Source organism: Physcomitrium patens, chromosome 13 (genome assembly GCF_059467195.1).
Source record: "Physcomitrium patens ecotype Gransden chromosome 13, ASM5946719v1, whole genome shotgun sequence".
In the NCBI taxonomy this organism is placed as follows: domain Eukaryota; kingdom Viridiplantae; phylum Streptophyta; class Bryopsida; order Funariales; family Funariaceae; genus Physcomitrium; species Physcomitrium patens.
This window is the reverse complement of record NC_143422.1, coordinates 14266560-14291283: the sequence shown is the minus strand read 5'-3', so window position 1 is coordinate 14291283 and position 24724 is coordinate 14266560. Positions and strand designations below refer to the sequence as shown.

Sequence of the window (24724 nt, the reverse complement as noted above, 5' to 3'; positions counted from 1 at the left end):
ATTTATAATAAATAATAAATTCTAAATTGGTAACATCTTCTAAGAAAAATTAAGTTTATGTCAAAGTAATGCAATTTTAAAATCTTGGACATGGATAATAGTTTGTTCCTACCACATTACAAATTTGTCAATTAAGTTTAAATTATAATGATCCGTAATTTTAGAAATAACACTTTCTTACTTTTATTTACTTGTTTATATATATATATATATATATATATATATATTGAATATGCAAATGAGTTGTAGGTATAATCTTAACTGTAGCCCAATAAATTTGGTCAGCAAGACTTATGTTATGCCATTTATGAAATCAAAATTGTGTGACAATTGACTTATATTTTAAAAAATAAACAGAATGTTTGGAATATAACAATACATCAAGAAACTTGTTGTCATACAATCAAAGTTTCCATGTATGATCCGGTGATGAGGTATCCATTTCCAAGGACGGGGTGTTGGCAGCCAACACGTTTTGTTCGCCGCATTGGGGCCACACGATTGCTGCTGGTGCTGCCGTGGGCGAGTTCCTCTGTGGGCCATCAATGTCAATGGATTGCACTGTAGAGTGCAGACCCTACACCACGGAATTCTTCTGAGTCACACATGATTCAGAAAAAAGTTTCACTTTATTCTGCTGGGGATCAGATCCTGGGGCCCAGAAGGTTCTTGCGAAGCCTCCTCGTTAGAAAGTAGCAGTTTCTTCTTTGGGGCCGAAACTGACAACGCTCGAGATTCTTCTTGAAAGGCAGCCAACGCCGTCCAGCTCGCGCGCAGGCCGAGCCCCCCCTCAGACGATGTTCGTGGGTGTTTTTTCTATTCTAATTGGCTGGAACTGGCTGAAACTGGCTCTCGCCACCGTAGGCGCTTCCGTTTCGATTTCATTCGACTCTGCGTTTCTCATCCGCCCTCATTTCAGCGACACGTAGTGTCAGAAATGTTGAGTTGAAGTTTAATGAAGGCTCAATGGGGCTTATCTAATTCGGAGCCTGGGATGTGCTGGTCGCAGGATATGGGAATGGAAACATTGGCCAGCGACAGGCAACCGTGCGCTATGTGAACCACCAAAAGTTCAAAAAGATCCGTTTTGTCGAGCTCTTAAACTAGATCGACATCATGCCAAAAAGAATTTTATACTTTGCAAGGGTGCTTGTGGACTAGCTCTGCAGTTCTGCCAAGTTAAGGCTGCCTACTTTTCTGGGTGCATGTGTCTACTCCCTCGGCCACTCGTGATTCAGAACCTCCATCACCATGGACCCAATCTCAGCTGTTTCAGGACCTGAACTCGTCGAAAATCTTATAGAATTTGGGATTCCTTCAATCATATCACCTGGTTGATTACTTAGGTTCGCCCTTCGAAGGACTCGAGAAAGGTTGTATACTTTTAGTATACTAATAACGGCAGCTGTGCACCTAGGATACTTGTTCTACCCTTTGGTGAGATTTAATGAAGAACCTCTGGGTGCCTCTATTGAAGATTAAAAGGATGACATGGAGAATTGTGACGTAATGTTGTGGATTGAGCATAATCTAGGGTGAAAGTAAACAGGACGTATTTAGTTTGACATGTGAACACAAACTGGAAAGGAATCTGACTGTGCAAGTTGGCAAGCTTTTCAGATGGATTACCATGGAAGAGTTTGTCAATATTTTAGAGCTGTCTGAGTCGCTCACCCATTGAACTATGATGAAATTGTAGTCCCGGAAATCATCATCGTTGGGGCGCTTTCCAGTCAAAAGCTCAAGAAGCACTACAAAGCCGTACACATCGCCTTTTTCTGTGATTTTCCCAGTTTCCAAATACTCTTCAAGTCGAATTTTGACACCATCGACGACGGTAAGAGAGGAACATAACGCATAAAAATATAATGGCTAGACATATCTAAGTAGAAAAAGAAATCGAACCTGTTTCTTTCGATAAAGTCAAATGTGAGCATTTTCGACACCCTTAGTTGTTTCTTACCCTGGAGGCAAGTATCGGAAAGTTCCTGCAGCCATGGTGGTCACATGGGTTTTCTCAGGGCTTACGAATTTTGCAAGCCCGAAGTCCCCAACGTGGGCCTCCATATACTCATCCAGAAGAATGTTGCTACACTCGATGTCGCGATGGATAATGTGGGGAACGCAATCGTAGTGCAAGCAACTCAATCCTCTGGCAACACCTAACGCAATTCGAAGGCGCAATCCCCAGTTGATAGGATCCTCATTCCGGCTTGCGTGCTCTACGACACCAATAATATTCATTAATTTAACGTCAACCAACACGTAAATCTGTTCCCCTGAAAGGCCTCTAATACAGAAAAACTTGAGTTCTTCAAAATTAAGTCCCAACCAGCAAGTTATGAACACATTACAGGAGAAATAGCTGATGGTGTCTACCATGCAGCACGAAATCTAGATTGACATTCCGCATCAGGTCGTAGATAAATATGTTAATCTGGGGTGCGCTATAGTACCCTCGCAACGTCAATAGATTTCTATGACTTATGTCTATCAAGGTTTGCAGCTCTCGCTCAAACCCTTGGTCACGTTCCAGTACGCCCCTGGTGAGTTTCTTCACAGCGAACGCGGACAAGTCATCCAAGACTAACTTGTAAACTGTGCCATAGCCTCCACTACCAATGATGTCCTGCGGTTTGAGCTTCTCCACTTTTCGGAGAATAGCTTTCGCTAGAGGAGTCGCTTGCCCCGTTAGCTGGAACATTATCATTCTCCCGCCTGTGCAAATTAAAAAACTACGGGTCAGATCCCAGTAAGGCGAACGATCTCTGCAGCTGGTTCCATTGGCTTCCCATGTTACAGAAAAAGGACACAACGCCGTTCTTCAGTGAAAACAAACTGAACCATTCTCCTTACCTTATAATTTCACTTCGCAATAGCTCCTAATCTTCTTCCGCCGGCAGTACCAAATCGAGAAGAGAATACTTTTACTCACCACAAATGCAGCAACGCAGATAGCAGCGATCATCCCAGCGCTCAATTCGTTTCCTCTATCGTTGCTGGGATTGTCCGTTGAAATACCTCCACGTTTAATGTTATAAATTCGTCTTCAAACGATCTGCGCTTGCTCATCACATTGCTACATCTTTAACTTAGAAATTGAACAAAGCTGTGAAGGTGTTCTAAGAGTGATTTTATTTGATAGCGAATTCCGCTGTAATTGGCACTTAGTTATGTGCTTTTCTTGATTGTCGGAGTCGAAAATGTGGCATTTTGTAAGGAGGCATGCGATGCAAACCATTTGTGTCTGTTATGATCCACAACAATGTAGATTCATTTGTGAAAAATTCTTTTATGTTAGATCATGACTAACATGTTGTACGCAGTTCCTATGCTTGTCTGTTAGAAGTCTGAAAACAACTTGTCCATTTCAGTTTATGTACCTGGAGAAGCCTATGCAACCTCAAATGAAGATCGACAGTTTGTTGGATATCCACACAGTTTTTCGTTTCCCACCAACCTACACCAGAGCGTAGGTTCGAAATATAGCTTAACCCTTAAATCCTTGTCATGGGTCAGGATTAGACCCAAACCCCTCTATTTGATTCTTCCGCAACGGCAGAAAATGAAAAGAAGTTGGAACGCAGAGTTGTCCTTCAATTTCATAAACAACGGTGCACACTTACGAAACGTCATCGAACGAAGATAGTATTCTTTGGGGCAGAGCGCCATCCAGATCATTGTCCGATAATTTCCTGCACTGCTAAAAAAATTCATTAACCAAGACATGACCCTCGCTACAAGGATCTGATTCATGTCCACAAGACAATTTAGAATGCGGGTAAAGTTTTCAAGCCGGAAGCATAGCTTTCAAGGATATATTTTTCTTACAGGAAGGATAAGCTCAAAAGTCTATACAGCTCTTTAGGTGATTCACTACGAAACCCATTACTTGAACACAGTCTGGATCATGATCCAGACAATCGGGGGTCCCTGCGTCATGATCCAGACTGTGTTGCGACGTCGGGTGTGTAGGATTGCACATGCAGAATCGAGACGACGACGTAAGTGGAGCGGCATCCCTCCCTCCCTCGTTTGGAAATCCATGCATGTCGGCTCCGATTTGCTGCTCGCGTTGCTCGCGGCGATGGCTTTGCTTCCCACTTCCATGGCTTCACTGCTCTGCCACTCACCGCGGCGCTCCCACCGACGAACGCACGGACCGCACGACGATAAATTTGTCGTCGTCATACTCATCGTTGTTGTCTGATTTCTATGTCGATGCGTGTGAGCGAAAGCATTTGTTCGTATGTGGTTTTGAATATCGTCTTGTAAAATGTTTCTAGTAGCTATGTTGGAAAATTTATTGTATACTGCTTATATGCTGTTCATATTAATGAATATATAGGGGAATGTTATATAGACCCAGGTTTTTACTAAATGGACTTATCCATGATAAAAAAATATAATAATCATGATGAATGTGGTTGATTTTCAATGGTTTTGGATTTAGTAGTGGAAAAATGAATCTAGTGGTTAATTTTATTTTCATGATGGTTAGGATGGGTGGATAAATTTAGTAAATTTTTTGTTCTATTTAACATTCTTAAAATATATATATATATATATATATATCTTATAAATATATACAAAAATTAAATAACTTAAATTAATCTAAAAAATATAGTTTTTTACATCTTATTTAATTAAATCTTTACAATTCTTATATTTCACAATACCTTTTCTATTTTTTTTCCTTTACACTATTACAATTATGACATCAATTTCTATAAAATAGAGTTAATACCTCCATCATCCATTTATCTTGTGATTTTTTGACATTTACTTGTTTAATTGGTAAAATTTTGATAATGTTTTACTATTTTTGTAATTTATCTAATCTACCTAGTACTATTAGTTTGACCATTTAATTTTTTTGATTTTAGATGGTTTATATACAAGCCTTCAATAAATTATAAAATTATTATTTGAGCTTTTAATCAAATTATATATAGAAACTTAAGTTAGAAAAATTTAATCTTGTATTTTATTTGGTAAGTGAACATAAGAATAAAATATAAAACTTTAATTTTACAAGAGGTTTATGCTTTAAATTTATATATATATATATATATATATATATATATTATTGGGTGACATTCAAAACACTCTTCAATTTCATAAAAAATTTTAAACTCAGATATACATACTCACATCACAATTATATAAATGCATAAAATCACCTTTTTTTAAAAAATTCTTCTTCTATTCTTAATCTCTATTTTTAAAAATAAATAAATAGATAAATAAGAATTAGATATATCTACAATACAATGATACTCTTGTCATTATGAATGCACAAAAAAGAAAAAGATACACACACATAGTAACAATAACCTTATCCAACATATACTATAAAAACTAATAAACTTTATTATCACTAAGATTTTAAAAATAAAAATTATTTATAGTTAAATACATAAATAAAAATATATCATTAAAAACAGTAAGATATATACATATATACATATATATAGTTATTTATTGATGTTGATGTATATTCAAAGTACTATAATTTTTTGTGTAATTTAAAAATTTTAATAGTTAGATAATATTTTTTATACATCCTATTATAAAAAATTGAGATATATTATTTTTATTCAAAAAATTATTATAAATACCAAAAAAAACATATAAATTAAGATACTAAATGATAGAATAAAATTTATTTTTTAAAAAATTACAATTTTATAATTTTAAGAACAAATTTATGATAGGAGTAGATGAACATAAGATTTATTTATGTATTTTTATTATTAATTATTAATTATTTTTTAAATAAATATAATCATTTTTATTATATATTTTTAAAAATATATAAAAGTTACTCAGGCACTTAAAAGCATAATAAGAAGTATGCACATAAATTAAAAAATTATTAATAATATGTTTTAAAGAATATTTTTTCAATAAAAAATTTATTATTTATTTTTAATAAAAAAATATTTTTAATAAAAAAATATTATTAATATTTATTTTCAAATTTAATAACAAAAGTATCCGTATCATTTAAGATGGTCAAACCCTAAACTTATGTATTTTAATCTTAAAAGTTTTCTTGAGGATTTGAATCTAAATATTGTAATTGACGTTAGAATTTGATGTGGCACTATCATCTTAAGATAGATTATAAAAATATTTATATTTTTTTATAATAATTCTCATTCTATCTAAAAAGGACAATTTTAATCTATGCTAGAATTATGTTTTTTTGATGCATTGCAGAACATATTCACCATTTATTATTTTAAAAAAAACTAATTTAAAAAAAATTAATATATATATATATATATATATATATATATATATTTATAAAATATCTAAGTTTTATTAAATATTTAATTATAAATCTAACTATTACTAATATAATACGAAATAAAATTATTATTAGAATATATTCAAATTCATAAAGGCTTTGTGATTATAAAGTTATCATAGCAAAAATATATGACAAAAATGATAATATTTTTTATTTTAAAAATTAAAAATTAAAAATTAAAATTAAAATTTAAAAATTAAAATTAAAATTTAATTAGTTTTATATTTTAAATTTAATAATTTTTATATTAATTTTATATTTTAAATTAGTTTTAATTATTATTTATAAAATTACAGAATCTAGTTATATATTAATATTCTAAACAAATTATTTTTTTGATAAAACTTTGATGTATCACAAGATAATATAAGAAATGAAATAAATAAAATAATTGCTATGTAAGAGCTATACTATTTGCTTATGGTTAATAAAACATTAAACTTAAGATTTATTTCTAAATGTTTTACATTAAAATTTTAAAAAATACTTTGTATAAATATGTTTTTAATTATTACTATTGAGTCTATTATTATCACAAACATCTTTACTATTTAAATCTTATGATATTTTAAATAAAATAAATAAAATATGAAATAAAATTATTTTATAAATAATCCAAAATATTGGTATAATAAGAATTTAAAACTAGAACTTCATTAATAATGGAATATAAGTGTTACACAAGGCTATGGTTAGAAAAATGTTTAAACATAATTAGATCTAGTATGTTTGAAGTAGGTTTTATTATTATAATTGAAAAAAAAAAAGAATTAATAATAAGTAATAATAATATTGTATTAGCAAGGTTTGGATAATAAGTATATATATATATATATATATATATATATATATATATATATATATATATATATATATATATTTTAAGAATCAAAAGATTTAAATTAAATTGATACAATAGAACTAAGATATTTTGTATTATAAATTTGTATCTTAAAATTAAATACAACAAAATTATTAATAGCAAAGTATCAACATCAAAAATAAATAGAAATAATAACTCAAGTGATTATATTTAGATATTAAACAAAGACAATGCAAAAAACTTGTAAAACAAAACTGGAGCCTAATTTAATACAAGATGGCCATATTTAACAAAAAACTTTGTTTAATAAGTCTTTTCATCTTAGTTTTAATTAAAGCTATTTTAATTTATTAAATTGAATAATTCTTTAAAATATTTAAATTAATAAAAATATTATCTATATATAAGTATAATAGTTAATTAATATTTAATAAAAATTGAAGTATAAAAAAATAAATAAATATTTCTAATTTTTTTAATATTATTAATATAATATTAATAGATTAGAAAAAAATAGAATAAAGATATAATTATATTAGTTTTTTTATATATATATTTGTTTAAAATAATTTTTTTTCAAAGATATAAATTACAAAAAATTAAACCTCAATATTTTCTAAAATCACTCAAAAATAATAGATATTTACTTATAATTAATATAATACTCAAAATAGAATGACTATTGTCAAAGACAAGAAGATTAGAGATTCTTAAAATAAGACTAAAGTCTAGAAAGGCATTGGCAAGAATGAAGAAAGCTTCATATATATTAACTAACTAAGTGATATATGATAATATTCTATAGGACCTCTAACATGTGTCCAATTTGTAAGACATATATTTAAAGTGCAAGATAAGTTTCTTACACGTGCGCCACATGATTAGTTTGTATTACAAGCTATCAATACCTATGATACATCATTAATTTATTGGCTAAGTTTTTTATCTACCAATCAACTATAAACATGTCTAAAGTCAAATCTATATCTATGAAACTTTTAAAAAGCTTTGCAATAAGTCAAAAATGTGACAAATTGAATTTGCTACATATTTTATTCTTTGTTTTATTCAAAGGTGGTTAATAGGTCATCTTAACCATCAATAATATCCCATACCAAGGCAAGAAGACTACCCCAATATTTGATCATTATTGAGATCTTTGTAACTCCTTTCAAATACAACATTTAAAATACTATCAATGGTATCTCTTACCTCTCTTAATACCACCAAATATTGAAATTCTCTTTTAAGGTTGTTATTTCAAACATATTATATTTTACTATCTATTCAAGGAAAAATATGTCATTTTTAAGATTCTTTATTTCTATTATATCGTCCAGAAGGTTATTATAATCGTAATATTTCATTTAGTAATTTAGTAAATGATAGCTCTTTAGTTTAATTTGTTGGTTATTGATTCTTGATTTTATTAGCACTATAAATACATAAAAATTATAAATAAAAATAGAATATAGAATACAATCTTCATTAAATCTAGTTTCTTTTATACCAAAGATTTGTTATTCTACATCTTGGTTTTCATTGATATTATTAACAAAAAGCATCCATTTTCTTTATTGTATTTGCAAGATTCTTGATTGGCTGCTATGAATGTTTACTATTATCATATTTTTGTCAATGAATAAGATAATCTAATCTATTTTGATGCTTCCTTAATTTTAAGATTTCTTTTATCTCAAATTCTTGATTATTATCTGCTTATGTAAAAAAAAGTAGTATTTTATCTTCCTCTTGATATATCTATAGTCTTATATAGCTCAAAAAGAGATACATAGAATATAAGATGGATCTTTATAGACTTTGATGGATATAAATTATAAGCAATTAGATTGAATTATTTATAAATAAAAAATTATCCAAATCTACAATAATTCAATTTGTTATAAAGGCAAATAGTCTTGTTATTACAACAAAGTAATCATATCTTATTGTCTATGTAAAATTAAGTTTTGATATATTTTTATACTTATAATAGATTTTGTATATGATACAAAATATACTATTTAGGTGAAATAATCTATAATCACAAATATAAAATCTTGTAAACTTGAAATAAAAAAATTTGTGATAAAATCCATAAAAATAAAAGTCTATGGTTGTTTAGGTATTGGTAATAGGTGAAGAAGTCTATAAGGTCAATAACAAGAAGTTTTTGATATTGAATAATTATCACATGATTGTATAAAGTTTTTAACTGCCTTTCACATTTGATGCCACCAAAAATCTTTGGATATTAGCTCCAAAGTATTGTTCGAAAGTCATAACAAGCTTAAAAAATACATAATTCTACTTCATCTTTTAGAACATATAAGCAATCTTCAAGATAAAGTAAATTATTTTTAGATTCAAATTTAAAAGTATTATGAGATTTAAAAGAATTATTCTTAATGTCATGAATAAGAGGATTGAAAGACATACTTTATTGAACTTGCTCGAAAATGGTTGAATCAACAATCAACATTGATTTCATTACTTGAAGATGAAATTGATTTGCCTTCAAAAAGATTATTATTTGTTAATCTAAAGTAACATCACTTTATTTTGTTGTAAGATAAGAATACATAAAAAAAGAATTTGACAAAATTTATTATTTTATTGATCAATAAAAGATATTGAAATCAAATCTTCATAAAAATATTCTCCAATAGATTTGGTAATGATTCAAAATACATATTCATATGAAATACTCAAGGTTATTATGATTCATAAGCATAGTAACTAGACTGGAAGCATCTTTTAGGTAATGATGCCATTCTTAAAATGAATACACAATTATAAGAAGTTTTTTTATTTTAGATCTTATAATTGATTTTAATTATTGAAAATTTCTTGGAATAAAAAGCTATTGAATAGAAATTTTTATTTACTTCCATTTGTAATAATATTGCATCTAAAAAAAAGTCCTATATATCTATTTCTATAAAAAATATTTTAAAAATCTATAAATAGAAGATTAATATAGAAATAAATATTATCTTCAAAGTTTCAAATGGTACTTTAGCTTCTTTATTTTACTTGATTTTTTCTTTATAAGTCAAATGTGTAAGTAGAGCTACAACTTAAAAAAATTCTTAATGAAGATGTGATAATAATTAATAAATTTTAAAAAATATTGCATATTTTTAACTATTTTTTAGATCTTCTAATCCATGATAGTTTGGACTTTTTTAGAATGCATCATAAGGCTATTATTTGAAATGATATATCTTAAAAAATCAACTTAAGTAGTATAAAATAGGTATTTTTTTATTTATTTATTTATTTTATTTTTTATCTTAGCATATAAACTTGCATCTTTAAGTTTTTGTAATACATGACAAATATGAAGTTTATACTTTTTTATATTTTTAGAGTAGATTAAAATATTATCTAAATAATAGACGACAAAATCATCAAAAAATTCACAAAAATATTATTTAATAGATATTAAAAAATAATTCGTATATTTGTAATTTTCAAAGACATGACATTATATTCAAAATATTCATATCTAATTCCAAATATGATCTTTCATTCATCTTTTTTTGTGATACATAACAAATTATATATTTTTTGTATATCTATTTTTGTATAAATTTTTTCTTGATTGAATTGATTTAATAATCTTAAAATTAAAAATAAAATATACTTATTTTTTACAATGATCTTGTTGAATCCTTGATAGTCTGCACACATCCCTAGAGATCAATTTTTTTTTTTACAAATAAGATAGGAGTTCTTACTAGAGATTTAAAATGACATATGAAGTTTTTAGCTAAGTTCTTATCAATATGTTCTTTAATTGTAGCCAACTTATTTTAAGATAAAGTATAAATTGGTCCAAATAGAAATTGAGCTCTTTCTTGAAGATCAATTGAATAATCATAGAAATAATGTTTTGAAATAATATCTACACCTTTTTTTTCAAAAACATCCTGATAATCTTAGTATTGGTTTAGAATGCCACTTAAAGTCTTTTGACTATTAAAAATTATTATACCATATATAGTATTTTTTTTTTTTTTTTGGCATACATGAAAGTTCTTATATTTATCAAAAAATAATTGGTTGTATTAGTTTTATAGTTTTTTATATTGATTAACAAAATTTTGGATTAAATTCAAGGTTATAAAAAATCCAATCTATTTGAGACTTTTATTTCTTTGGCTATAGTAATCTTAGACTAATTAAGATGGAAAGAGATCTAATTATATTAAATATTTCTAAAATATTATGATTTTTAGTGCATACAATTAAAAGAATAATTTTATGGATAACATCTCTAAAAGAAAATAAATGATTATTTTTGACTTCTATATGCACATACTTAATATTCTTGAGTAAAGTTATTTTATATTTTTTAATAAAATCTATATGAATGAAATAAGTTAAGGCTTTTGAAACTAATGAGATAGAAGATTTGTACTTTTTTGGTCCCAAAAAAAAATCTATTGTAAAGCAATGCGATGGATTTGATAAGAAAATAAGACATTCACTAGGTGTTGCAAAAGATTCAAGTTGCATAGTTCCTATTATAATTGGAAATTTTTTTTTTCTAACACATTGTCTTCATTGGCAACTATGCTCTTTATTTTGTAATTATGTTGTTTTTTTGGATAACATTGAGTATTATATTTAGGTTTTTTATAATATCAGTATAAATATTCTTGATAATATCAAATATTTTTTTGTTTAATAAAAAATTAAAAATATATTGTATTAATTTGCATAGGTTTCAATTTTGATGCATAAGCTTTTGAAAACTTAGCAATTGTTGCCATGACTTGACTTATACCTCTCCAATCTAATCTTTGTTCTTGGTATTTTTTTTTTAAAAGAGTCAATTGTAGCATGCAATGGCTTGAGAAACAAAGTACTCTAATAAATTGGCTTTTGGCATTGTCAACAATAAATCTTTGAAATCGTCTTTCAATTAATATCAAAATTGATTGATAAGGGTTTTATTATTTTAATCCACATCACAAACAAATTTTTGAAATTCAATAGTATATATAGTGGCTAAATATGATTTCTGACATAAAAATAGGAATTTAATCTCTACTATCTTTTTTTTAATCATATTTTCTAAATATCACTATAAAGACTTCTAAAAAAGGATTCAAATCATAGAAGAATTATGAATCTTTTTCTATCAAAGATGCAAATTAAGAAAAAATACTTCTAGATAAAAATGCATTAAAAAATCCAACTAGAATAAATCTACCAAAATTTTGAGAAAGATGCAATCTTAGATAGAACTTCACTTATTGTAAAAATCTTTAAAACTTTGAACTTATTCCATTAAAATTTTTTGTCATATTTATCATTCCATCTCTTATGCTTGTAAAGGTAAGATTTTTTAAATTTAGTTACGAGCTTGATCTACTTGCTTCTTGTAGAATAGATATTAATTTATTTTTGAAAGATATTGATAAAATATATTAATAGTCCATATAATAGGAAATTCAGGAGGATGGATGAGTGATTTAGTTCTTAAAAGCGGTTAATTACAGAATTACGGTTAGAATCTAGAGAATCAAGAGAAAGTATATAGGAGTTGTAGAAGTTAATTAATGTGCCATTGCTGTGATAGTTATGAGCCGAGGTAAGCTTGGTGCTATCTCTTTTCTTTTGTTTGTTATTTTCTTTGAATAAGAGGATTGAGAGTTTTTGAATATTGTGAAGTAAATTATGGAATGGAAATGTGATTGGTATTATTTGAGAAGAAGAAAGATTGAATGCTGAAAGTTGATTGTAGTTCAGCAGAGAGAATGAGTCTATGTTTATGTGCAACACTGTAATGTGAATAGCAGTTCTGTGTGAAGAATTTGAGTGATTGGAATGAGGGTAATTGTGTGCTGAAAGTTGTGAGGGCGCAGTATTACAGTTGGAGATTATGAGGGTGAATATATTGGTGGAAATAGCAGTTATTGATATGACTGAATTACTGTAAGAAAGAGACCGATAAGGTGAAGGAAGAGATTATAGTTTCCTTGTGTGTTCAGATATTGGAAATAGAGACGATACATTTAGGAGGTAATTGATTGTGTGACCCTAACATGAACGCTTAAGTAACTAGTCATTCCCCGTGTTCGAATCTCCCTATACGGATTTATTCCCATTAGATTAATTTGGAATAAATAAAACGAGCAATCACATTTTGGCGCCGCTGTCGGGGAGTGATAATAGCTTTGAGTGTTAGGAATTAATTACCATACATGTGAGAAAATTGGCAATGGAAGACGATTTTAGTAGTGTTTGAAGCAAGATTATGGTTAATAAGAACGAGAGTATTGCATCGAGGAAAATAAATCAGTTGAGAAAAAGACAAGGAAGAGCGCAAGGAAGGAACTTGCTTAGAGAAGAGCAAGAATGCAATCTTAAAAGGAAGCATCGACAAAATTGGATTAAACCATGGTTGTAAGCTTGTCGGCGCATCCGAACATATCAAGAACCAAACAAACTGTTAATTCTGCAGTCATATGTACCATTAGAAAAACTACCAAGAATACTCGCAAAATTTTTTGTTAACATTCCAATGGAAATCTTGAGGCTGTTAACTGAAAGAGAAGGAGGCGTAGAAGAATTTGGTATTCCATTGGGTATTTTTTTAGTAGGGGGTACTATTAAAACGAGCAATAGTGGTTCTTCAGATTGGCACAAATTGGTCGCCAATAAAGATAACTATATTGTATTTCAAAATCCGACGTTTTTACCTGCAATTCAACCAATAAAAGTATTTGCAGAAAATAACAGTAAATCGAGGAGCACTAAAAGCTCGAAAATTAGAATAAGAGAAAGCAGAGATTATTTTAAAATGGAGTTTAGCGGAACAAGAAATTCAATGGCGTCAGGAGGACCAACCGTTCCGATTGCAGTTCAAATGGGTGCAGTGGGCAATCGAATGACTAGTGTCACGCCACTACCTACTTTTCGGGGATTTTTGGGTGCAGATCTCGATCAACATTTGTCTCAGTTTCTTACAGCATGCATAGCTAATAATGGCAGAACTGAAGATATTTGATTGTGATGGTTGCCAGCAACATTAAAAGACATAGCATTTGAGTGGTATAACCACCAACCTGTGGAACAATTTATCAATTGAGAGGCATTGAAAAATACATTTTTAGCCCATTTTTGACCAATTGGTTTTGAAGAACGTCTTAGAAAAAAATTAATGAACAGCAGAATAGTATTAGGGGAAGCGGTACAGTCATATTATGGTCACGTAGTAGATATACTTTGAAAATGGCTAAATATAAAAATGCCGAAATCGTTTGTGTTGTCTATATTGGTTAATGGACTACACCCACCAGAATTGAAGTTGTTTGTAAAGGAGGCCCAATCAGCCACCATTGCATCATTTCTTGAGCGAGCAAAAGTATGGAAGGAATGTCACTATGACCAGAACTTAATAGTTGGAGCCACGATGATTCCATCTCAAGGAGGTTATCAAATGACAAATTAGAATGACGCATCGGAAAGTTATCTGGGAAAGAATGATTATGGTACAATTCCACAGGGAATAGTGGATGCCGTTCCATTGCAAGCTATACCACCATCATCATCACAATCGTATGCGCTTTATTTTGCATATCAAAAACCAACACCTATGAAGGAATGCCAAATGTATTGGTATCAAGGGATCCCAATGAATCATTGCTGTTAATATTGACGAAAAAAATGGATGAATTGGCTGTGAATCTGGCGAAGGATAAAGAAAAAAAAGTATAAACCAACCAATATGCGTCCCAATGTCTGGTGCAGCAATTGTAAGAAGCAAGGTCATTTAATAACAGAATGTCCTTCACCACCCCAAATGACTGTACAATATACCTTTTGCGGGGGCAAGCATATTACCACCAATTGTTGGAATTTACGGAAGCAACAACAATTCAATAATCAGATAATGTTTCAACCAACTTCGTGAGATGTCAATCAAGTACAAACGAATAATAGGTTTGGTTGGAATGGAAATCGAGCGAATAAACAAAACATGAATTATTCTAATTTTCTAAACTCTGAATTTCACTAAGAAGGTGTATCCAATACTGACGGATTGGCAATGAATCAACCAGGATACTATCAATATCCACCCATGATGAAGCCAATGCCAGACTCTACAGTAACAATAGGTCAACCAGGATCCTTTATTCATTCGACATGGAACAGACTTAGCCATTATATACCAGTAGAGACACCCATTATCCCTAAAGGAGTTGATAGGAGACCACTTCATTGCTATCGTTGCAGACAAATCGAACATTATGCAAGTGAATGTCCTAATCCAAGGGCCAGTAATGACTATGCTCCAATATGTGGAAATTGTAAGTAGTCTGGTCACACTTATCAGTAGTGCAATACGCCCTTTAATTATAATAATTGGGACAAGCAAATGCAAACAAGCCAACCGACGGAGGACAAAGGCCCTGTTCAATGAGACTCACCAGTACATCATATCGAGTTGGTGAACACAGTACTTACCAGAGGCTAACAAAAAGACAAGAATCTAATTCAGGACTTGGATGAACCAATTGCAGGAGAGCAAGTAGCGTCGTCCATAGGGCTAAACGAACCAATATTAGTATTGGAACGTATCCCAATATTGAGACCTCAACAGACTGAGGAATCCAATTTGGTTCCATATGCCAATTTATCAGGACGATTAAGAACGATCCCAACTAACCAAGTATCAATACCTGTACAGCCTAATAAAAGATCTTACGTATTAAACGAACCTTTAGTGGTAGAAAAGTTGGCAAAGTTACCAGTGGCAATTCCAATCGCCAGGAAGGAATTGATGTCGATTGGAGTAAAATCGAAACGAATGAAATGCAAAAGAGCATTAGAAATTACTCTCAATATGGAAACCTACGACATTCTGAAGGATTTGGATGTTATTCAGCCTTCAATTACAATAAAGCAACTTTTAGCTATAACACTGGAATGTTAATCTACATTGAATTCAGCGTTAATACGACGAAGATCTCGCACTAAAGAAATTCATGAAGTTAGCTTAAACCCAGATCCGGGAGCACCAACAATCGATGTATCAATCGATGGCGTTTTAATTCCAAGGGTACAAGTCAATGGTGGCTCCAGTGTGAATTTAATGAACGCGGATATAATGGAGGGCTTAGATCTAAAACAATTGCTACCTACGACATTGGTCTTACGAATGGCAGATCATAGTCAAGTAAAGTCAATGGGAATCTTACGAAATATTGCCACTGAAATTACGAGATTGACATACAAAATTGATTATATTGTATTTTGATTATAAAGTTCTACGTTATCGTATCCCATTTTATTGGGCAGACCTTGGCTTTATCAAGCCAAAGCTAAGAACGATTGGAGTCGAGGCACATTGACAATTGGAAAAGGCCGGGACCAGATTGTTCTATAGATGTATCCGGTACAATATCATGGAGAATCTCAAGTGCTAGAATCAAAATTTACATCGGACAACGAGAGTCAATCAATTGAAGCAGATGACGATGTTATAGGTTCACCGCAATTTGGGGTAGGACAAAACACTTCAACAGCAAAGACAAGAGTCTACTAATGTGGAAGTCCCTATGAATATTTACTGCATCAGGAGGATGCGGCTAACTCGGATCATGCTATTGCCGAATGGATGAAAAATTCCGCAGTCAATAGAGTCAGTACATTGGAACCAGATTTGGGTGGTTGTCATATGTCAAATAATACAAGATATTTAGATTAAGAGAAGACAATTAAATCAGAGGTTATTGAAGACCCTGTGTGTCAATTCATTAATGTGAGCACCAATGAAACGCCATAGCTAATTAAAATATATGTCAATATTATTGATACAGAATTGGATGCTTTGAAATAATTTTTTGTCCATCACAAATCTGCCTTTGCGTGGTCGTATACGGATTTGAAAGGGATTCCAGTTGACATGTGTGAGCACCAGATTATTTTGGAGGAGGGTGTTACGCTAGTTTGTCAAAGACAACATCGGCTTAACCCAAAATATTCCCTTTTAGTAAAAGAGGAATTGGATAAACTTCTGGACGTGGATTTTATTTATCCTATTCCACATAGTGCATGGATGTTGCCAATCGTGATGGCACCAAAGAAGAATGAAAAAATCAAGATATATCAAGATTTTCGAAAGTTAAATGTGGCCACCAAGAAAGATTACTTCCCATTACCTTTCACAGACAGTAAGGGTAACCTATTGTCATTATCACCAAGTAGTAAAAGAATAGGAGTGGGGCACCAGTTAAAGTCATTCTGTGGTGTTGTTTTGGGTTGGATGGAGTGCCATTTTCTTGTATTTCTTGTATTTTTGAGAGTAGTAGTTCCAGTTAAGAGTTAACAGTGAGGAGTCGATCACAAGTGTTGATTGAAGATGTTCCAGAATAGATGAGTCAGTAGCAACAATTGGAACTTTGGGATGCTCAGATCTTGAAACTAGAGGCTCAAGTCTGTGTATTGGATGAATATAATGAAGATCTATCAAACTAGTTGAAGAAGGAGCCGATGGATGGACTGGAGGATGAAGAAGAAGATTTATAATTGGAATCAAATTTGGTCGAACCTACATTCGATACTGCGGAAATTGATTAATTAGATGGTGCAGAGGAACTAGTAATTTTGTAGAGTTTTGTTAGATAATTTTTAGATAGGTATCAATTGAGTGTTTGCGAGGACACTGCACAGATAAGAGTGAGACTATGTAGAATAGATATTAATTCATTTTTGAAAGATATTGATAAAATATATTAATAGTCCATATAATAAGAAATTCAGAAAGACGGATGAGTGATTTAGTTCTTAAAAGTGATTAATTATAGAATTACGATTAGAATCTGGAGAATCAGGAGAAAGTATATAAGAGTTGTAGAAGTTAATTAAGGTGCCATCGCTGTGATAGTTGTGAGCCGGGGGTAAGCTTGGTGCTACCTCTTTTCTTTTGTTTGTTATTTTCTTTGAATAAGAGGATTGAGAGTTTTTGAATATTGTGAAGTAAATTATGGAATGGAAATGTGATTGGTATTATTTGAGAAGAAGAAAGATTGAATGCTGAAAGCTGATTGTAGTTCAGCAGAGAGAATGAGTCTGTGTTTGTGTGAAACACCGTAATGTGAATGGCAGTTCTGTGTGAAGAATTCGAGTGATTGGAATGAGGGTAATTGTGTGCTGAAAGTTGTGAGGGCGCAGTATTACAATTGGAGATTATGAGGGTGAATATATTCGTAGAAATAGCAATTATTGATATGACTGAATTACTGTAAGGAAGAAACCGATAAGGTGAAGGAGGAGATTATAGTTTCCTTGTGTGTTCAGATATTGGAAATAGAGACGATACATTTAGGAGGTAATTGATTATGTGACCCTAACATGAATGCTTAAGCAACTAGTCATTTCCCATGTTTGAATCCCCCTATACGGATTTATTCCTATTAGATTAATTTGGAATAAGTAAAACGAGCAATCACACTTCTCTTTATTGCACAATTTTTTAGCACAGACTTTAAACTTCATTGTTGACTTCTTCTGTAGGTGTATAAATAATACTTCTGTAATTCATATTAAAAACATGTGAGATTTCTATCCTAAAAATGTTCACAAACTCAATAGTTATAAATCTATTATTATTTTTGCTAAAAGTAGCATCTATAATTTCTTTTATAAAAAATTCAAAAAAATTTATAAATCAAATTAAAAAAAGATAATCTTCAACCTCTAATACTAAATAAAAATATCCATAAAAAAAGATATTCTATTCACTTTAAGAAAAAATTTAATATTAAAAAAATAAAAAATAAATTTAAAGATAGATAATTTTCTACTTTTAATATATAAAAATAAAAGTAAAGTAATTTACTCACTTCTAAAATAATACAAGAACAATGAATTAATACTATTTTCAAATTATCAACAATACTAATCACAACAAATAAAATCTTAATATTCTTTGATGTCACTCAAAAAGAATAGATATCTATTCAAAATTAGTATAATATTAAAATTAGAATGGCTATTGCTAAAAAAAAGAAGACTAGAAACTCTTAAAACAAGACTAAAGACTATAGAGATATTAATAAGAATGAAGAAGGTTTTATTTTTGCCTCCATATATACTAACTAATTAAGAAATTCATGGCAACATTTTATAGGACTTCCAACATATGTCCAACTTGAAAGACATGTGTCTAACTTGCAAGATAAGTTTCTTATATGTATACCACATGGTTAGCTTGCACCATAAGCTATCAACATGTGCAATGCATGGCTAATTTATTGGTCAAGTTTCTAACCTACAAATCAACTATAAACACATATAAAGTCAAATCTATGTCTATAAAGCTTCTAAAAAGTTTTTCTATAAGATATTATCAAATCTATTTATATTTAGCTTCTATCTAAAACTTCTTATTTATATATATATATATATATATATATATATATATGACAAATATAGAATATATATGATATAAATATCTTTATTGTTAAAGATCTAAATATAATCTTATTAATAGATCATAAGATATCATAAGAAATATACTTATTGAAAAAAACTATTAACAAGGTATTTATGACAAAATGGAAATAAATGAATAAACAAATAAGACTTGTTGTTATATTGTAATATTATTTAATAATAAAAATATGAAAAAAATAAATTTTAAATTATTATCATATCATCTTAATTCAAAAATGATTCAAGACATTTAAATAAGGCATAATAAAAGCCTCTTAATTTATTTTGATTGTCTTATTGTCTATTAAGTTAAAGTTAGTTAGTAAATTTTCTTTCAAGTTTGCATTTATTATTAAAATCTTTCTATTACTTTAGAAAGATTATAAAATAATAAAAATAAAAAAGATTAGATTAATAGTTGATATAAATGACTCTTTTATAAAGCTAAGTATAGGATTGTGCTAAAAGAATCTAAGAATTGGTTGAATTGATACTTAAAAGATAATTGTTTGTGACTCATTGTTAAAATCAGAACCTCAAGTACTAAAAAGGTTGCTTAAGACAAAATATAGGGGCATTTGGAAATTGACATGTAGAATTAACAGGATAACTTTAAGCTTTTCTTAGATGCAAAATATTTTTTAAATTTGGTTTTAGAATGAATTTAATAGAACTATTGAAATTCTTGATTTATATTGGAAAATAGGAATTTATATAATAAAATTAAAACTATCTTTTTTAGCTTGCTTATGCATTTTTAGCAACATCTATGGATAAAATTTCTTAATTGTATGATTGATTGTTTGTAATAGATATGTGTAAAATTTCATACTACTATAATTAAATAATACAAAAGATATCTAATTATAAATTTGAAGTCATACTAGATTTAAAGTATTTTTGGATTTCTTAGGATTTTTGTGATATTTCAAGATTTTCTTGTTAGAATGACATAAAACTTAGTACATTGTTAAAAACCTTCATAAACAAGCTACAAATCAAATTTGAAAAAAAGTTAATAGTTGAAAAAAAAGAAAATGCTATTGGAATTCCTTCATAAACTTACAAGTTAGCAATTAAAGAATATCAATGTGATATTTGTTCTTTTTCACACAATTTATAAGACAAATTGAGCTAAATATTTGTAGACATATAAAAGGCTTATAGCAGTATTAATTTGCAAAATTTCATGCTATTTAAATGATCACATTGAGAGCTATGTCTTTCTAAAGTTTATTGATTAAGATTAGGCTTTGCAAGAAAAATTTGAAGTTGCAAAAAGATAAAAGCAACAAAGAAATTAGAGTTTTTACATGATTATAGTTATTAAAAATAATATTTTGAATAATTTGTATAATAATTAAAATATCTTGAGTTAGAATTAGAAAATATTATTCTTGATTAGCCAAAAACTTTTAAAATTTCTTAAGTAGTTGCAAAATTTAATTTTACTTTCTACAACTAAGTGCCTATTGTACTTCCAAATATGACAATACATAATATAACACTGCTTGCTTTGGATAGCATAATGATTTCAAAATTTATTACAAGAGATGAAAAAATTAATAGTAATATGTGTTAGATTGTTATTATCAAATGTGATATTTCTACTTTTATATAAAACACTTAAAACATCAAGCTTTAAAAAAACACTCTTGTAATTAGCCAAATCTACTATAAACTTATTAAAAATAGAAGACTAAATAGAAACAAGTTGCTTATTAAAGATATAGATCTTATCTCTATTTTGGCATTTTATATGTAATTATAGTGTGGACTTTAATAATTGGATCCATTAGCAAGTCATGTTCAAGTTCTTAATCTTAACACTCTTTTCACATTATCATCTGAAATATAACCATAATTTTTGTGATAAAAGAGTCTAAGATCTTTAAAATATTATTTGACTTGTATTTGGTTTTTATATAGTAAAAGTAACTCATGGGTATGTTAAAAACCTTGATGGTATGAAGACACAAGAGTTATGTATTTTAATCTTCTTTAATTGAATCATATAATAGAAAATATCAAATTACTTATAAAAAACTTTAAAAAGAATATTATTAAAAAAATAGAATAAATTTTTGTATATAATTAATATTTATCAAATAAAAATATAAAAAGATGAAAATTTTAAAGCAAGTTATTTGATTAATGGCACTAATTAGATTATTAAAGGTTATAAAAACATGACAAAGAAGTTACATGACAAAGAAGTTACAAGACAAATAAGTCAATTGTGATAGAATATAGGCTTACAAAAAAGGTAATTTTTGAAATTTTTTTAAATCTAAAAAAACAACTTAAAGACTTATTTTTTATTAATAGAAACATAAATTTTTGATGAGATAGTTAAAGATATGGAATTAGGATTTTGATCCAAATTGAAAAAAAGTAATATTAAAATTCTAAGGGCCAAAAATAAAAATATATTAGAATAAAAAATAAGAAGTGACATGGTTCTTTTAAATCATCTTTGAAAAGAACTTTTAATTCATATTACTCCTCTTTTTAGTTAAAAATCCTACTATAAATTTATTATATTTTATTTTAAAGATCTTATATTTTTAAAAATAATCTTTAATAACAAGAAAAATATTAAAATAGATATTTTTATAGAATAAAGAAGTTTGTACAATTTTACAACGTTTTTTTGTTAAAAACAAGAATATATTAGAGATAAAAAATAAAATAAAATCCAAGATAAAATTAGAGACTATCTGTGTCATTAAAAAATAAGAAAAAAAACATTTTCTATCACTTTCTAATATATATATATATATATATATATATATACAGATTTTATTCTAAAATATGTTAAAAACAATGTATCTCAACTTTATACTGCAAAGCAATAGAAAATGTATCATTCAAGGTTTTGTAAAAGATTTCAAAAGAGGTGTTAATAAATAAAGAGGTGTCAAAAGAGAAGGCCATAGATTTAGATGGTGAAGGAATGGAATTCTTTCAATATTATTAAAGCATCATTGATAAATACTAATTTACAATGTTAAACAATGCTATAGAAAAGGGAGAATTTCCAAGGGAGGTAGTTAGAGGCAGTATAGTCTTTTTACATATAAGAGGAGATAGGGCCATATTTAATGATTGGTGACCCATCACATTATTCAATACTTTATATAAGATTTTTGGAAAAATATTCTAAAAAAGCTTTAAAAAATCTGAATGGAATTTATTCATGTAAATCAAATTTTTGTTTCCTGTTAAAATATTTTTTAGAGAATACCATCACTATTCAAGAAAAAATCAGTTGAGATAACAACTTTAATTAACCTCTCTTGCTTAAAAAATTGGATTTTTTAAGCAGGCAATAAGAATGTATAGAAAATTTTGTTTAAGGCTATAAGAAAAATAGAACTTTATTTTAAATTTATATATATATATATATATATATATATATGTGTGTGTATATTACGACTTATTTATCAAAGTAGAAACATTGATAGGTATTGATGAAAAGAGAAAAATATTTTTAATTAATATACATTGATCTTGTTAATTAAAAGCATTGTTCTACTTGATCTATAATTATTTCTCATCAAAGATAAAATTCTCAAATTGATTTTTAAAAAAGAGATTATTTAAAATAATATTTATAATCTTAAATCATTAAAAAAAAAAAAATTCATCAAATTAAAAGCAATATGAAAAAAAACCAATTATTAATATTTAAGTGAAAGAATCATTGATGGCTAAAATAATTAAAATCTTTTAAGAATTTAAAATAGGATTTTGGTTTAAAAATCAATTGATAAAAATCTATTATAAATTATTAAAAAAATTAAGAATCAATTCTTACATTGACAAATTTTTATAGTTATCAAGGACAAGAAATCAAGGAAGGCAAATAAATAAGTAAACATTTTATTAAAAAAAGGTGAAAAAATAGAAATAAGAACATATATATATATATATTTATATATATATATATATTTATATTTATATTTATATATAAAATAAATTAGAATAGCTATTGCCAAAAGACAAGAAAACTAGTAACCCTTGAAATTAGAATAGAAGCAAGAAAAGAATTATTAAGAAAGAAGAAAGATTCAATCTTGCTTCTATACATACTATCTACCTAAGAGCTATGTGGAAACATTCTACAAGACCTCCAATATGTGTCCAATTTGTGAGACATATGTCTTAACTTACAAGATGAGTTTCTTATATGTGCGCTACATCGTTAGCTTGTATCACAAGCCAACAATATGTACAACATGTGGCTAACTTAATGGACAAGGATTCAAGCTATCAATCACTTTTAGACATGTATGAAGATGAAACCACATCTATCAAGCTTTTGAAAAGCTTATCTAAAAGATATTATGAAATCAATTTATTTTATTTACTTCTATTTATTCATATTACCTAAGTAACTATTAGAATAAATATGTATATCTATGACAATAGTTTGTTATAGGTGCAAAATTCTAAGAAAAAAACATATAAATCATTAAATATTTTTTTATGTATTAATATTATTTTTTAAAAAATATTTATAAATTTTTTTATAGATTGGATAAAAAAATATATTATTAATGTATTAAAAATTTTAATGTAATAAATTACATTATAATTATAAATAATAATTTATTATATTTTAATTTTATTATTATTATTATTTTTAATTAAAACACAAAAAATATTGAAGAAAATAAAAATATATGTAATAAATATTTTATATAATCTCTAATCTTTAATCCTTATAAGAGTAATTTAAAATATTTGTTATAAATTAGATATCAAGAACATAAACCTTAAAGAACCAAAAATTCAATATATTCTTATGTAACTCTAAAAGACTAGGTAATCATTCAAAAATGGTATAATATTAAATTAGAATGGCTTTTGCCAAAGATAAGAAAACTAGAGTCTCTTGAAACAAGATTGTAAACAAAGAAAGACATTGACAATAGTGAAGAAGGCTTCACTCTTACCTCTATATATACTATTTAATTAAGAGCTTTGTAGCAATATTTTATAAGACTATCAACATATGTCAAATTTGCAAAACATGTATCTAACTTCCAAGATAAGTTTCTTATAGGTACACCAGATGGTTAGCTTATATCACAAGCTATTAATATTTGCAACAAGTGACT

The 24724-nt window shown here is 28.2% G+C and overlaps 1 protein-coding gene across 1 annotated transcript; it reads right to left on the bottom strand.

Annotated features, from left to right (window-relative positions):
• Positions 1-1021: 1021 nt before the first annotated feature.
• On the bottom strand, positions 1022-4050 carry LOC112290740 (receptor-like serine/threonine-protein kinase At1g78530). Its single transcript, XM_090255402.1, has 2 exons — positions 2857-4050; positions 1022-2718 (listed from the first exon to the last, which is right to left on the bottom strand). The coding sequence occupies exon 2, from the start codon at positions 2380-2382 to the stop codon at positions 1960-1962; it is 423 nt and encodes a 140-aa protein (XP_090111528.1). The 5' UTR covers positions 2383-2718; positions 2857-4050; the 3' UTR covers positions 1022-1959.
• Between the last annotated feature and the right edge of the window lie 20674 nt (positions 4051-24724).

Bases quoted from the DNA above. Each gene is read 5' to 3' on its own strand.
- LOC112290740 (XM_090255402.1), bottom strand. From the start codon at position 2,382: ATGGTAGACACCATCAGCTATTTCTCCTGTAATGTGTTCATAACTTGC.